This window comes from Desmodus rotundus, chromosome 2 (assembly GCF_022682495.2).
Source record: "Desmodus rotundus isolate HL8 chromosome 2, HLdesRot8A.1, whole genome shotgun sequence".
NCBI classification, from domain to species: Eukaryota; Metazoa; Chordata; class Mammalia; order Chiroptera; family Phyllostomidae; genus Desmodus; species Desmodus rotundus.
Window position 1 is genome coordinate 139,265,001 of NC_071388.1, and position 14,462 is coordinate 139,279,462.

The 14,462-nt window shown below is 47.0% G+C and overlaps 1 protein-coding gene across 1 annotated transcript in view; it reads left to right on the forward strand.

The window, feature by feature from the left end:
- KIF5C (kinesin family member 5C) overlaps positions 1-14,462 on the forward strand; it is a 148,139-nt gene that overhangs the window by 82,716 nt on the left and 50,961 nt on the right. Inside the window, exon 11 of the mRNA XM_024569709.4 lies at positions 4,747-4,895. Coding sequence (XP_024425477.2) covers positions 4,747-4,895 — 149 coding nt within the window. The remainder of the gene's footprint in view (positions 1-4,746; positions 4,896-14,462) is intronic.

Genomic DNA, 14,462 nt, shown 5'->3' on the forward strand with positions numbered 1-14,462 from the left:
CAAGTCACATTGGATCAATCAAATGTTGTCACAGTGAGACCGACCCACTGACTCACAAATATGATGAATGAGCAGTAAGTTCATGGCAGAGTAAGGCCCCTGTGGGTTACTGGCTTGCTTTCCTGTATCAGGGAGACGGTCCCGGCAGTACAGGGCTAGGCGGTATCATTGCTGCTGTGGAAGTTCAGCTAGACAAAATTATTAACAACATTTCTTAATTTCTGCTACCCCGTCAATTTTTGTGTTCCCTTGTAAGCCTGAAGTTCTTCTGGAGTCAAGGCTGGGCCGTGTGTGCGTGCAGGTGCTCACAAGTCCCTGCATTGTGCCCACGGGCAGTGGTGGGCGCCCAGGGTCCGTGTGGATTGCCTATGTTTGGACAGAGCCCAGATGAGTGCTGTTTAGTGTGATTACAGCTAGCGAGTCCGTGGCAGACTCCAAGAGAAATGAGCAAAGAGTGTCAGAGCTGGAGGACACTTGGACATGCTCTAAAGTAGACAAAGCCGAAAAGCAGCAGCTCACCACCTAATCCACACTGATGGCAACCTTCACACAGGACGAAAGGGTCCTGTGAGTAGCAGCATTAGATGAAACCTAATCATGAGGCTCCTTACTCTAAATTTTCCTAAAGTTTATGGTTAACAATAAAAGGGATTGTAGATGTTGAACATCCGTTTACTCTAGGTCTCTTACAGGAATAAGGGACTGAGACACTCTATTTCACTTTGCAAGGTTGTTTCAAGATTGTAAATGAGAGAATATTTGTCCTATTATAATTCCAGCCCTGGCGGGTGTGGCTCAAAGGATTGAGTGCTGGCCTGTGAACTGAAAAGTCACTGGTTCGATTCCCGGTCAGGGCCCATGCCTGGGTTGCGGGCCAGGCCCCCAGTTGGGGGCATGTAAGAGGCAACCTATGGATGTATCTCTCACACATCGATGTTTCTCTCCCTCTCTTTCTCCCTCCCTTCCCCTCTCTCTAAAATAAATAAATAAAATCTTAAAAAATTTTTTACAGATGGAAATTTAATATTGCTCTTAGTTACACTTATTCCATGATCTAGAAATTCTCGTATCTGACTTGGTTTCTTTCTTCATCAGTTTATTTTTTTAACTTCTTTTTAATTGAATATAACGTGCATATAGTAAAATGCATAAACTTAAATGTGTAACTCACTACATTTTTACATGTGTACACACACATGGACCACCACCCATCTTAGAAAGCTTTCTCTTGCATCCTTCTAGTCAATACCCAACTCTCCAGGGTAAGTATCGTACGACTTCTTTTAGCATAGATCACTATTGCCTGTTTTTGAACTTCATGCAAATAAAATCATTCGATACTGTTTTGTATCTGGCTTCTTGTAGGCAATGTTGTATCTTTGAAATTCAGTACCTTGATAGGTGTAGTAGTAGTAGTTTTTCTTAAATAGTTATAGTATTCCATCGTATGGCTATAACATGCACATTTGTATCCATTCTGCTGTTGATGGAGTTGGTTTGTTTTCATTTCGGGCTATAATGAATGAAGTTACTATGACATTGGTCGTCATATCTTTAGGTGAACAAATGTCATCATTTCTGTTGGCTGAAAAATGTGTTTAGTTTTTTGAGTGTTTTTGGCACTTTTTTTTGTGACATGCCTCTTCAAATTTTTGCCCAGTTTTTCACTGCTTGTCTGCTTTTTTTCCTTACTGATCTATAGCGGTTATTCTGGTTAACTTCTTGTATGTGTTGTGTGTAACTTCACCCACTTATGTGGCTTATGTTTTAACTTCTTTAATGTTGACTTTTAATGAAGAGAGGTTTTTAAATTTTAATGAAGTCAAATTTATTTTTTCCTTTGTGTCCTATTTAAGAAATTGTTGCTTACTCCAAGGTCTTGAAGAAGATATTTTCCTGTTTTCTTTTGGAGAATTTATTGTACTTTTCACATATGTGTGTGACCCGTCTGGAATAGAGTTTTTATATGATGTTGAGGGAGTGGATAAAGGCCACCACTGCACCCAGTACCACGTATTGAATAGGTCCTTCTTTCCTACTATGCTGTATGGGAGCCTTTGTTGTAAATCAAATGACTCTATAGCTGAGTAATCCATTCTGTTTCTCCTCCAAAGTTTCTGAAATTAGTTTTAATTACTGTGATTTTATAATGTGTTGATGTTCCATTTTCTAACTTTGTTCTTCAAAATTACCTTTGCTTTTCTTGACTTTTTTCATTTCTCTAATATATTTTAGGATCAGCTTATTCGTTTCTGTACCTACATTTAAACCAACTGGGATTCTATTTGAGGCTATTTTAAATCTGTAGAACAATTTAGGAGAATCAACATCTTTCCCTCTCAATGTTGTCTGATTTCTTCATATTCTACCTTTAGTGGCTAGAGAGGTATGAATGAATTCTAGGGCAGTGGCGTGGATGTGGTTTCCCACCAGCGTTCTGAGTTCCAAATAGGAGCTGGATTGTCTTCCCTCCAGTCCCCGGATTGTTTCTATACTGTCTGTGCTCTGCTCTGCTCTGGACCCTGGGGCAGTGACCGGTTTGAGCAAGTACAATGGTCTCCCTTGCCTTTGGCTTCCAGTCAAGTTTGACCGGTCGGGGAGGAACATGAACAGAAGGATAGAAGAGTGTGGGGTCAGGGTATCAGTTTCTTGCCTCTTTCCCTGTAGGGTCACTTTGGGTTGGTTGTGTCCCTGGACTAAAGGTGGTTACTGCTCGCAGTGGTCAGCCTTCCTTTTGCTCCCTCCCTCTGGACCCCCTTCAGCCCAAGGGTCGTATTGGCTACCCCCATAGCTAATGCGGGGTATGCATCATCTTCTGTTACTTCCCAACACCCCTCCCATACCTCTGTTAAACTTCCCAAGTCACGCAGTTTGCGTGGGCCATCTAGTTCCTGCCAGGACCCTGATTACTACAGAAGTGGAACAAACATACATTCCTGGACAGCTGAAAAGAACTTTGAAAGTGAAGACCAGTTACACAGGTGATAACCCTGCTGGGTCTGCTCACTAAAATGTGCTTCTGGCTAAACCTGCCTGAGTACAGCGGAGAATCTCTCTTTCTCTCTTTCTAGTATCATTAGAAAATATCAGGAGACGCTTTGCAACTTAAAAAGTAAGATTAGCCACCTCGAAGCGCACCCTTAAATGTCCACAAGCATTTAGAGCCAGGGGTTATTTTTCGCTTTCTGACTCTCAGTTGGTAATGGACGCCGCAGTGTTTGTATCTGGAAACATCCACGACGCCGCCCGAGGGTGTTAGAAGGCGCGGTGAGAGTGTCAGCCTGGCGGAGGCTTTCAAGTGGTAATAAAATCGCGGCTGTTTGAAAAATTAGTTGAATCACTTCTGGGGACAGCAGCCTCAAGCTACGGCGAACGAGAGAGAATTATACTAATTCTTAAGTGGAGTCTTCCATTGAAATCATGTAACTCCTCTTTTGACAGTTGGCTTATTTAGTTGTCTGCTTTAGGAATTAATTTTTGGAATGAGCTCTAGCGCTGGGGAGGACTGCCGATTTCCTTCACTGAAACGGAAAGCCCATCGAGCGTGGCATTTGATGGCAGCACTCATTGGCCTGAGCGGCACGTCAGGTAGCGCTAGCGAGTGCGACAGTGCAGGGGCGAGGGGGTGTGACACAGGAAAGCCCACGGCACATAAACAGGGCCCCACATCCTTTAAATGGGGTGTTCACCCTCTTAAAAAGAAAGGAGTACGTGGAATTCTGCCGTAGTCAGTTTTCTTTTCAGTTTGACATATCTGCCTATGCATTCCTGTCTACACGTAACCAGGCAGGCTTCTGCTGTTAGGAAAAGCTGGAGCTGCCGTTGCCTGTGCCCTCACCAGCTGCCCCCTTGAGTAGCTGTCCAGACGTCCTCTCTGGCATCGTCCCCTCCCCCACACCAATTTGTGCCTCAGCAGGTCACTCCACCTCTGTGTCAGAAGTGGCAAATTGGTGGCTTTTAGACATGTTTGTTTGTTTTACATTCTTTTGAAAAATTGTTACAAACTGAGAGAAACAAATATCTCGATTTTTGGCTTTTCATGAGAAATGTGATGACCTGAGGACAGTGGCCCTCCATCCCTCCATGGTAAAAATTGGCTGTGATGGGGGTGCTCGGCAGGGAGCCACGGTCCCACCTGGCCAGCCTTACTCAGTTCAGTGCCCCCCTGGCCCAGGAGGCAATGTAGACATGTGTTCGGCACATCAGGGATGACTCTAGATGGCATAAGAGAAACAGTTGGTTGTGTTATTTCAGTGTGTTTATTATTGGTAGGAGAGACTGCAAGCTCTAAGTGGCCGGGGACTTGGCCTCATTTGGCTTGGTATACGCTATGTTTCATAAACATTAATTGAATGGAAAGGAAACTATAAGAACAAGAGTCAGGCAGTGGTATGAAGATGCTTGAAGGGGAATAGTGAATATTTGAAAAAAGGCTCTAAGGATAAGTCAGGCCTGAGAACACAGATCAAGATGGGCATGGCGAACAGAGAAAGAGGTGACCCTGAGAGACGATTTGAATGAAAACCCATTGGATTCAGAGGGAAAGGAGAAAAGGAAAAGGCGAGTTTGGAGCCTTAGGAGTAAGCGGGGCTGTCAATACAGCTAGGGGAAAGGTGGTAGGTGAAGAGTCGCAGGGTCCCTCTGGCTCTCTCAGCCCCAGTCTTTTGATGTGAAAGGAATATATTTATGGTTCAGCTAATGCTAACAGGCGTGCTCAGAATCTTTCCCTTTTGTTTTTAACCTCAGGGCTAAGACTATCAAGAATACAGTCTCCGTGAACCTGGAACTGACGGCAGAAGAATGGAAGAAGAAATATGAAAAAGAGAAAGAGAAAAACAAGACTTTGAAGAATGTTATCCAGCATCTGGAGATGGAGCTAAACAGATGGAGAAATGGTGAGGAAGAGCGGAGAGGGAGAGGGAGGCACAAGCGTGTGCTTCCGTTTTCTACGGCTGTCGGCTTCCCGGGACACATGGGAAAGAGGGATGATGGGGGAGCTGGGTCCTGCCTTGCAACAGCTTCGTGAGCAAGCAGAGGTTTTCCCGTTTCCTAGCACACAGCTCCCCACCCCTGCCTGTCACTTGTCTGACGTCTGTTCTTAGTGTGGGCAAGTGACTATTTGCAAGATTGCCTTGATCTGTTTCCAGCGAGATGCCCCTCTGTCTGTTACTGTAATTCACTCTCTGGAAGCCATATGTGCGGGTTAGAGAGCAGTGCCTGAGACTTCGTGGTTCAGACTGCGGTGACTAAGTGGAAAATGCCATTCTCTCCTTTGCAGGTTTCATAGTTGATTTGAGGTTAAAGTCACCTCTGGTAGATATTTGCTGTTTTTCCCCCCGACTCTTCTTCATGCTCCGCTTCTTCCAAGCCAGAAATAGAGGGCTCCTGTAGAAGCTTGGTGCTAAAACGGAGTCTTAAAGGCTTGTTTCGTGACTAGTTTTTCTTTTTCCCCAAAGCATTCTCTTCGGTTTCTTCTACTCAGAGAGCATATCACAGAGAGCTGACATGCAGAGGGTGGGTGGGTTGTGGGTGAGGCGTTGAAGAGGGGTTTCCAAATCTAAGTGCAGACAGATTATTTCAGTGGTTTAAGCATTGTGATGGAAGTCAGAAGGTAGAAGTCTTTTTTTATTTGTATTTTTTTAACTGCATTAAGGTAGGTTGGCGTGTGTGTTGGGGGATAGTGGAGAGCTGGAGATTGTTCTCTGGGTTCTTCGCTGCCAACGAGTTCAGTGTTGGTTTCGGGTGCGGCAGCGGGCCTCCGTGTTGGGTAAGCGCAGAGGCCTGGGGGCCGCTGTGCAGGGTCAGGAGGCAGCCCGCCTGTCTGAGACTGCAGAGGTAGCAGCAGATCATCTTGTGATTGCGTTTGCCACGGCTTTTTGATAGGAAGGGTGGGGTGTCAGGGAGCTGCTGTTCAGTTGAAACCAGTTACATGACAAACCAGGATTCAAGAGAGGTTCAAGAAGTGACCCAGTAGCCTAAATAACACTATTCTTTTCTTTGGGGGAGATTTTCTAGCTGCATATGTGTTTTGAAAGCTGCTAGAATAACTGAATAACTCAGCACCTGGGGCTGGTGGATGATTCCTTGTGATTTGGCAGGAGTAGGAGAGTGGGGAGGGATGCTTGACAAAGCAGGGAGCGGCCATATGAAATTTTGTTCTATTTCTGGGATCCTCTTGGGTCAGTTCTCTGCTGGGCGACTGGAACATTCAGTAAAGCCTTTTGGTAAAGGGAGGGAGGACTGGCCTTAGAAATACTGTGGAGTGGGCAACAGACCTTGTTTTCTCTATGCTTTCCTGTGTCTTGCCAAGCTCTAATTTTTCAGTCCTCCCGCCCTCAGTGAGCTCTGTTCTCTGGGCCTGCCCACTCCCCTGCTTGCCTGACTCACCTCGTGCCTCGCATCTCTTTTGGGCGCTCTCCGCCTGCTCTTGGACTTTGCACTTGGCATCATTTTAACTGCTTGTCCCACCGCCTCGCAAATACACTCAGAAATTGACTGTTGTGCATGCCCTATAGGGTGAGATCCTGTGTATCCTCTTTTCAAGTTCCACAACTTGGGGAAACTAATATATGATTTCTGGCACATGATGGCCTTCCATCAATGTGAGTTAAGTAAACGTAAGGCAGTGCTGGAGGCTAAAGGGTCAGCAGTCGGACATGGTCTCTGCCTTCACGAGCGTACAGCCTGGAGGGGGAAGTAGACTTCAGGCAGAACCCAGAAACGTGTGATGGTGGTCTGTGCCGCATGCCGAAAAGGGAGGGTGTAAGACGCTAAAAGTTACTACAGCAGGAGGTCCTGACCTGGACAAGAAATCAGGGCAGGTTTCCCCCAGTGAGTGACCTAGCAATCAGATCTGAGCGAAACAGGTGAAATAGGAGGTACAAGGTGGGAGTCAGGGTGGAGCGGGGGCAGCCATGTTTACAATGTCCCTGAGGGGTGGGAGTGGGGAGGCCAGTGTGGAGAGCTGAGCTGGGGGAGCATGGCTCAAGAGGGGCGGCAGGAGTAGGCAGGCCTGTCCTGTGCAGGGCTATGCAGTCCTTGTTCAGGGTTTCGGTCATTATTTTGGAAGCAGTGAGAAGCCATTCAAGGATATTAAGCTCCAGATTATATGGTCAGATTTGCATGTTTGAAGATGCATTGATTGTGTTGGAGAAGGGACTGGAGAGGGTTGGAGGAGGGCCAGGAGCTAGGGTGGTCAGCCAGGGGTGAGGCTTCAGTAGCTGACTTGAAGGACAGGGCGTCTGAAAGAGAGGTCTTTGGGAGATGAAGTCGCAGGGTTTGGTGAAGAGTTGGCTCTAGGGAAAGAGTGTGTCAGGTTTCTGGCTTGCTGAGTTAGGTGGAGGGCAGAACCATGCACTGGGAAAGGGAGCACCAGAGAAGAACCAGACTGGAGACAAGGGAGATGCATAGAGGACTCTGGGTTACCTGTGGAGCATTCCAGGTAGAAGTATCAAATAAGAAGTTAAGTCTGAGGTTCCGGAGAGTAGAGGAGCTACCTGAACTAGAGGGAGAAATCTTAGGCATGGGTAGGCGTGAGGTCTCTGTGGACTATAGCGAGAGAACAGAGAAGAAGAGAAGAGGGAGACACTCACCTCCTGTTACCATGTAGTCACTGAGTGACTGATAGGAGAAGGCTGATCCGCAGAGCTCTCCTTTCCTTCCAAGCTAACATATGCATTTTAAAGGTGATTTTTCTGGAAGCCAAAGTTGTTCTTTTTTTTTTTTTAAGATTTTATTTATTTTATTTTTAGAGAGAGAGGAAAAGGAGAAGAGAGGAGAGAACCATCCATGTGTGGGTGCCTCTCACACACCCCCTACTGGGGACCTGGCCCACAACCCAGGCATGTGCCCTGACTGGGAATCAAACCTGCAACCCTTTGGTTCTTAGGCTGGCACTCAGTCCACTGAGCCACGCTAGCCAGGGCTGGAAGCCAAAGTTCTTGAATGTAGAAAACTGACTGTAGTGATATGAATTTCAAGTTGGTGGAGTAGTCCCTTGACCAGCAGTGAGTGACGGTCTATTTCAAGGATTAACTAGACATCACACATGTAGCAAAAAGCCCAGGCTTTCTGTTCTGTTCTTAGGCTGGGTGTTTAATCCTCAGGTAGTTTTGACAGGTTAGATGACTCTCTTGAGATGACTCTGTCCTTGGTAGAGCTGGGACCTGAACAGAGGGAGCTTGACCCCAAAGTGCATTCTCTGTCCGTTGTCTGTGCAGCCTGCATTTTGTCCTAGTGGTTTGTTTAAGCCAGTTAGGTGGGACCACATGCGAGAAGAAGGGACCTCAGCAGTGTCCCTGTGTATCAGTTCTGATTCCTCGTAGTCAGGAAAGCATGCTGGTGTGTGTCCACTAGAGAACTGGGGTTTTGATAGGTGGAGTGCCTTCCACTAGAACCAAAGAGACAGGGGAGTTCCAACGTTTTTTTGAAATTTGACACGCACATTGGTTCTAAACCTGTAGGAGGCAGCTGCTTAGTTCACCTCAGTGATTCCTGGGCATTGACATTTCCACATTGTGGTCTGAACACGTTAAAAGAGCCTCATCAATAGCGTGGGCTCTTCCCTGGGAAACAGATTTCTTTCCCTGCATGGTGTGTTTACAATTTAAGAGTTTGGCTGCCGTGCTGTTCTCCAGCTGTGGGAAAGTAAGAGAGATGGAGTGTAGCAGGAAAAAAAGTGTGTGGGTGCGTGCGTGCTTGTGCTTTTGCTATAGAATGAGGTAGGAGCACAAAGGAGAAGGAAAGGTAAAGTAATATGCCTCAACAGCACATCGGGTGCAGGCAGGTAGTGTAAAGGCGTGAAGGGAGGTATGCCTGATACAGTTAGCAGTAACGAGCCTGTGCCACAGGAGAGAGCATGCCCTGTACAAAGCCAGTCAAAAGCTGTGAAATGCTATCCCTGTTACACGCCTGTAGGCTGTCCCCCCATACCCTCTTCAGCCCCTCGTAGCCTAATGGGCTACTTCAGAACGCAAGCCTGGCAGTTTTCTCCTCTGGACAGAGGAGAATGTGCATCCTCAGAATATGGACTGTGATTCATAATGTGCGCACTACACCAAGCCTTAATTCATTTCTGCCCTTGCCATTGAGGCAGGACAGCTCAGGGCGTGTGCATGTGGCTTAAGGGGAGGCCGCTCCTTGCTTCTATAAAGAAGGAATGAACAGAGCCACTCACTCTCCTTGTTTTATTCCCCACGGTGCCACTGAGGGTCCCTGGGTTGCAAGCGACAGGAATTGACCCTGTCTGGCTTAAACAGAAAGAGAAGGCATTAGGAGGCTAGGATGACTCCCAGAAACAAAAGAGCCGGGGCCCAGTGTCAGACCGTGAAGCTGGGGCTGCTTCAGAGACACAGGCAGCGGGGAAAATCGACAGGGCTCACGAAGGGGCACACCTGGAGTGAGTGCCCTACACGTGTGTCTCGTCCTCCTATTGTGTTGTGTCTGAGACCCAGGGGCCCGAGGGAGAAGGGAGATCTGCGCTGGGCGCTGTGCTTTCCCTGGGGAAGGACAGGACCTGATGTGTTGTCTGTCCCCGACCGCCGTCATTGGGGGGTGCTAATTCCTCCCAAGGAAGTTGGGGTGCTTTTGAGAGAGTGGGGCTGAAAAACAACACATGCCCTCCACTATCTGCTAGTGACATCTTGTGGGCTGAAATCTAGTGGCACTCTTCTCTCAAATCTGAAGACTCTGTTGGCAACTTTAGCCTCATGGAAATTCGTTCAGCCTACTGGCTTAAGGACAGATAGATACAGTGGGCAGTTGTCAGAAATGAGATTTTCTTTCCAGTTCTGTTGCTTGTTGATCGTATGTGTGGAAAGGACTCGAGCAACCCCAGAAATGGGGATAGGTTGAGGCAGTTGGGTTCAGAGTGAATTGTGGCTCGCTCCCCCCAGTCCGTCCAGAAGACCACGCGGACGACGGGGGGTGGGGGGGTGGGTGAAGGACTGGGGCCGTGGTGCTCAGGGGGTGGGGTGGGCCCACACTTCCCTGTTGCTGCCAAGGGCGCTTTCACACAAGCGCTCTTCTCTGATACATCTTTGAGTTTTGCCCTTTGAAAAATGATAACTTAGGGGCGTACATCAGAAAAGGAGGCCCTGAATATCCCAGTGTAAAGTGGGCAGAGAAATGACCCGACAATGTGGCATAACTGCAGCATCTCGGATAAAATACAATACTCAGTAACAGTGTAGATGTAGATGTACCCCATCTGTTGAAGTCATGCAAAAAAACTATTTCATCACAGGCAGAGGAAGCATGGAAAAATCGGCAATCTCTCCAGCAGATTTGTTCTCCAGATTTAAAACCTGCCAGGCCAGCAGGCTTGGTTCCCTAATGAGCTAAATCTGTAACCTTGGGTTTGACTGGGGCTCTGTGAAGCTGTGCGGCCTCCGGGGTTGGAACTCGATTTGCTCCTTTAGCATTAAATATGTAGAAGATGCCACCCCCCTCCCCCGATTCACAATCACTGCAATAGATGCTCGGAAGTTAGCATTTCGTTTGAGAGAGCTAATTTGTGAGGCTCTCTTGATTCTTTTGAGAGCACAGCCAAACACTGATAGAAATCCTGACTGCTAGGAGAATGTTATGGCCTATTCAAGAAGTCAGGAATTTAAAGAGGGTGCAGAGCACTGGGTAACCAGTTTACTAGAAAATTACTCTAGAAGGGATTAGAGAATGTCTTAAGCTGCTTGCAATATTTTTAGGAACTGGGGTGAAAGATGCTATTTGTGTGCAAAATAATCCCATAAAGGAATGATTTTTTTTTTAACCTCACATTTATGTAATGACATCTTGTAGCCAGCTGCTCTTACCCATCTGGCAACTTAAAGATTTCCTTTCAGTTTCTTTGATATAGAAATTACCTACCATTAGGTCTGCCACTGGGCCTGTTTAATTGGTATTAAAAGAAAGCACCCCCTTTGCCAGATTTGCTGTGGTTTCTGGTGGAAGCTGTGAGTGACCAGCAAATCTGAGCCCTGGAGTTGCAGGGAGAATGCAATTACCCTTCTAGGTCCTCCAGAGGGCGGGGGGACTCAACTTATGAAAAGGATAACTAGCTCGTTGCTATTTCATGTGTGAAATTTTAATGAATTACTGGCGGTCTAATGGTGTTCTCTCTCTCTCTTTTTTTTTTTTTTTTTGAATAAACACAAAACCGAAAAGCCTGTTTGAGAGTTTTTAACTAATACCCCTAACGAGAATTTTTGATTAGTCTGTCATTCTTGTTTATTGCCATTGACAGATTTCTACTTTTTGTAGAAATGTTATTTATGCCCTCTGAGGGTTTTCATTTTATAATTAAAATGCTCTGCAAACCTTGTAGGTGTGCTCCAAGTGAATGCTCCTCTGTACACACAAATCTTTTTACACCTTAAAGGTAATACAACTGACAATGGGAAATGCCAGAATCCTGATTTAAAGAAGGGAAGGTTTCTAGTTAGAGGGGAGGGGAAGCGTTCATTCTAGAAAATCAGATGCTTTACCATATTCTAAGCTCTTTCCTTATAGACAGCAGGTATGAAGCCTAGGGGCTAAACTGGGAGAAATTTGCTTCTAATGCAAAGAAGGCGAATAAAAATACATGCTCGTCTTCATTTGGTAATCCTTTTCTGTTCCCTCATACCCAGGTTTTAGGGCATTATGTCTCCGGGTTTGTTTGCAGCTGTCTTCCTTGTTACAATCAGTTATTCCGTAATCACCTCGTGGGGGCTTCTCAAGAGATTCAGTCTGCAGTGCGGGAAATATTCTCGATTAAAGTGGCGAGATTGCCATGGAGACAGATTGCCTGGTGTCAGGTCGTGCATGGTGTTGGGAATTTACAATCCCCAGACGTGTTTGGGAGCCGGACGGCGTAGTTACCAGGGACGCTCCTGGAAGTCATTTTCTTGTCCTTTGAAGGGCAGCGGTGCTGGGGAGAGCCAGCCCTCGGTTCCTTGGTTCCTCTCCGGGCAGGGGCTGCGCGCTCCCATGGGCGCCTGCTGCTTTTGTTCCTGCGTGTTGCTGCTTTGTTCTTCTCGGCCTGAACGGCAGCTGCAAAAAATTATCCCGACTGCCTGACCTTTAGAATATAGACTGGGAAGAGCTCGTTGTCTAGAGGTAGCTTGCGGGGGGACATGTCGATGCTTTGACTCAGAGCATTCTTCAGGAGAAACAAAGTCTGCCGTAGGTTTCAAATATTGTCTTAATAAAAGTAAACCTGAGAGGGGCTTGCATAGCTATCTTGTGTTTCATTTTTGAAAATGAACTCTAACCACAAAGGTATTGTGAAGGCCCCAGAAAACTACTTGCAGAATAACTAAAAGTAATTTATCTACAAAGCCTGAAAAAAGTTGACAATTTGTCAGGGAGAGGAGGGGTTAAGAGATGGACTTTAAACAGTAACACCTTTTGTGTTTTTTACATTTGCCATTTTAATTAATCTTTACAACAAAGGCATTATTATTTTCTCTCCCTTATCAAAAGCAAAGCAAGAGGTTAAGCAGGCGGTGGGTTTGTGACTAACTCGATCTGTGGAAGGACCGGGTGGCTCAGGTCCCGCCACAGCACCGGAAATGCTTGGGCAGTCCGTGCCCCGTGCCAGCCTTGGCTGGCTCATTCACCTCCCTAGTCTGGGACGGCCTCGGCACTTGGTGCTGCTGTAGTTCCTCAGTGGGAGAAGGGAGCAGGTCCCCTGCCACCGGGTGTATGGGGTTTCACCCCTGCTTCCTGCCTGCACGGGTGAACTGAAACGCGCACTGGGCAGCTTCTTAGCTCACACCAGCCTCCCGATATGTCGCTGCCGCTCTGGCCATTTCGAACCCGAGAATACAGGGGTTCCCGGTGTGTTTGCATCTCACCTCTGGACTTGGGGTGAGTTGGCCTACAGACAGCGTGACCACGTTCTGGCTGGGTGATGGTCTAGCCCAGTTAAGAATTTCACCGTCATCTTAAACGGGAAGATCAAGTTCCTACTGCGCTGGGTGGCTGTGCTCACAAGTTTCATACATTAGGACTGAAGCACTGGACATGTGGCTGTGACCGAGCAGGGAAAGGGCATTTGCCAAAGTGTCAGTGGTGCGTTTGTCTGGAGAAGGAGCAGAGCCGGGAGGTGGGGACGAAGGAGGAATTCCAAGTTTCAGTGTGCGCTCCGCGATAAGAAGATGTGCATGTGTATATATGTGTGATACATGTATATATATTTTTAAACCAAAAAAACCGTCCTTACAAACTAGAACATGGCATTGCTCTTATGGCCCAGGGATCTAGCAGACTGCGGAGAACGTAACTCCTTTAACTGGGTGGCATGCAGTCTGCACACTGAGGTTACTGATAGATGTTTTAAATCGGGAAGGGAAACCGAATGGAATATTGATTCGGTTCAGGTTCAGTTCAGAGGCTACTCTGATGTTTTGGTTTGTTTCAGGTCAGTAATTTTAGAAAAGAGTTTGAGTACAGTACAGTCTAGTTGAGCTTTAGAAGGAAAAAGTGTTCGCTCAGTTTTATATTCAGCACAGTAACAGTGTATTCCAGGTTTTGCTTCAACTTTCTGTGTGACACGGAACCGTGATACAAAAGTGAAGTCACTGGGTGTTAATTTTACTTGACGTGGAGGCAGTCTGTGACGACCAGGTTCGATAATGGAATCTGAAGCCGCGGAGCGAAGCCCTCACACGTGGTTCTGTGTACACTGAGATGAGTACAGACAGCGTTCGGCCGGGTTCTGTGAGGCATGGTGTGTGCTGGTAATGAGGCCGAGGGTTGGGGTCTCAGTCCTTTGGGTTTTGTTGATGTTTTTGCTTCTTTGTTTGAGAACTTCCCTCTGACTCAGAGCAGTTTTCCTGGGAAATTTCCACAAAATGCATTTTGTGGGCTAAGTGGAGCGAAGCCTGGAACCTGCAAACGCTCACTGATCGTAGCACACGGAGTGTGAAGTTGCTGGTGAACACTGCGGTGGGGAAGGTATGTTAGGTTCTGGTTTGCTTTCCAAGAAGATACTTGAGAGGCTCAGCTGGGCCACATGGTTTCCATAGAGTCCTTTTTAGGCAGCCTGTCTTGGCCAGGTGATTTTCTTGTGGGGGATAGTCATTGGCCAGCTTGAGAACGTTACCCTTTTCCTCAGTTGGCCTGGTCAGACTTGGTAATAATGCGCCTTTCGAACAGCTCGGCATCGCTGTTCTGCAGAACGAGAAGTCGTGTGCGACGTCTCTGCATGATATTCTAGGCTGGCTGCGTTTCCTTTGCTGGGACGGCCCGACATCACAGGGAATTATTCTGTTTGAACTCTCCAGCAGAGCCAATTAGTTCCGACTCCCTGCAGGAGAGGGCGGTTGAGAGTGACGTGTGGGTCTGTGCGCTGTCGGTCAGAATTCCTGGCTCCATGGCTCCATGCCTCCCTGGCTTCCTGCTTGGGATTCAGAGAGCTCGAATCCAGAGGATGTGGGCCCTACGGTGTTCTGTTAAACAATGGCAAATTTGTTCCTTGA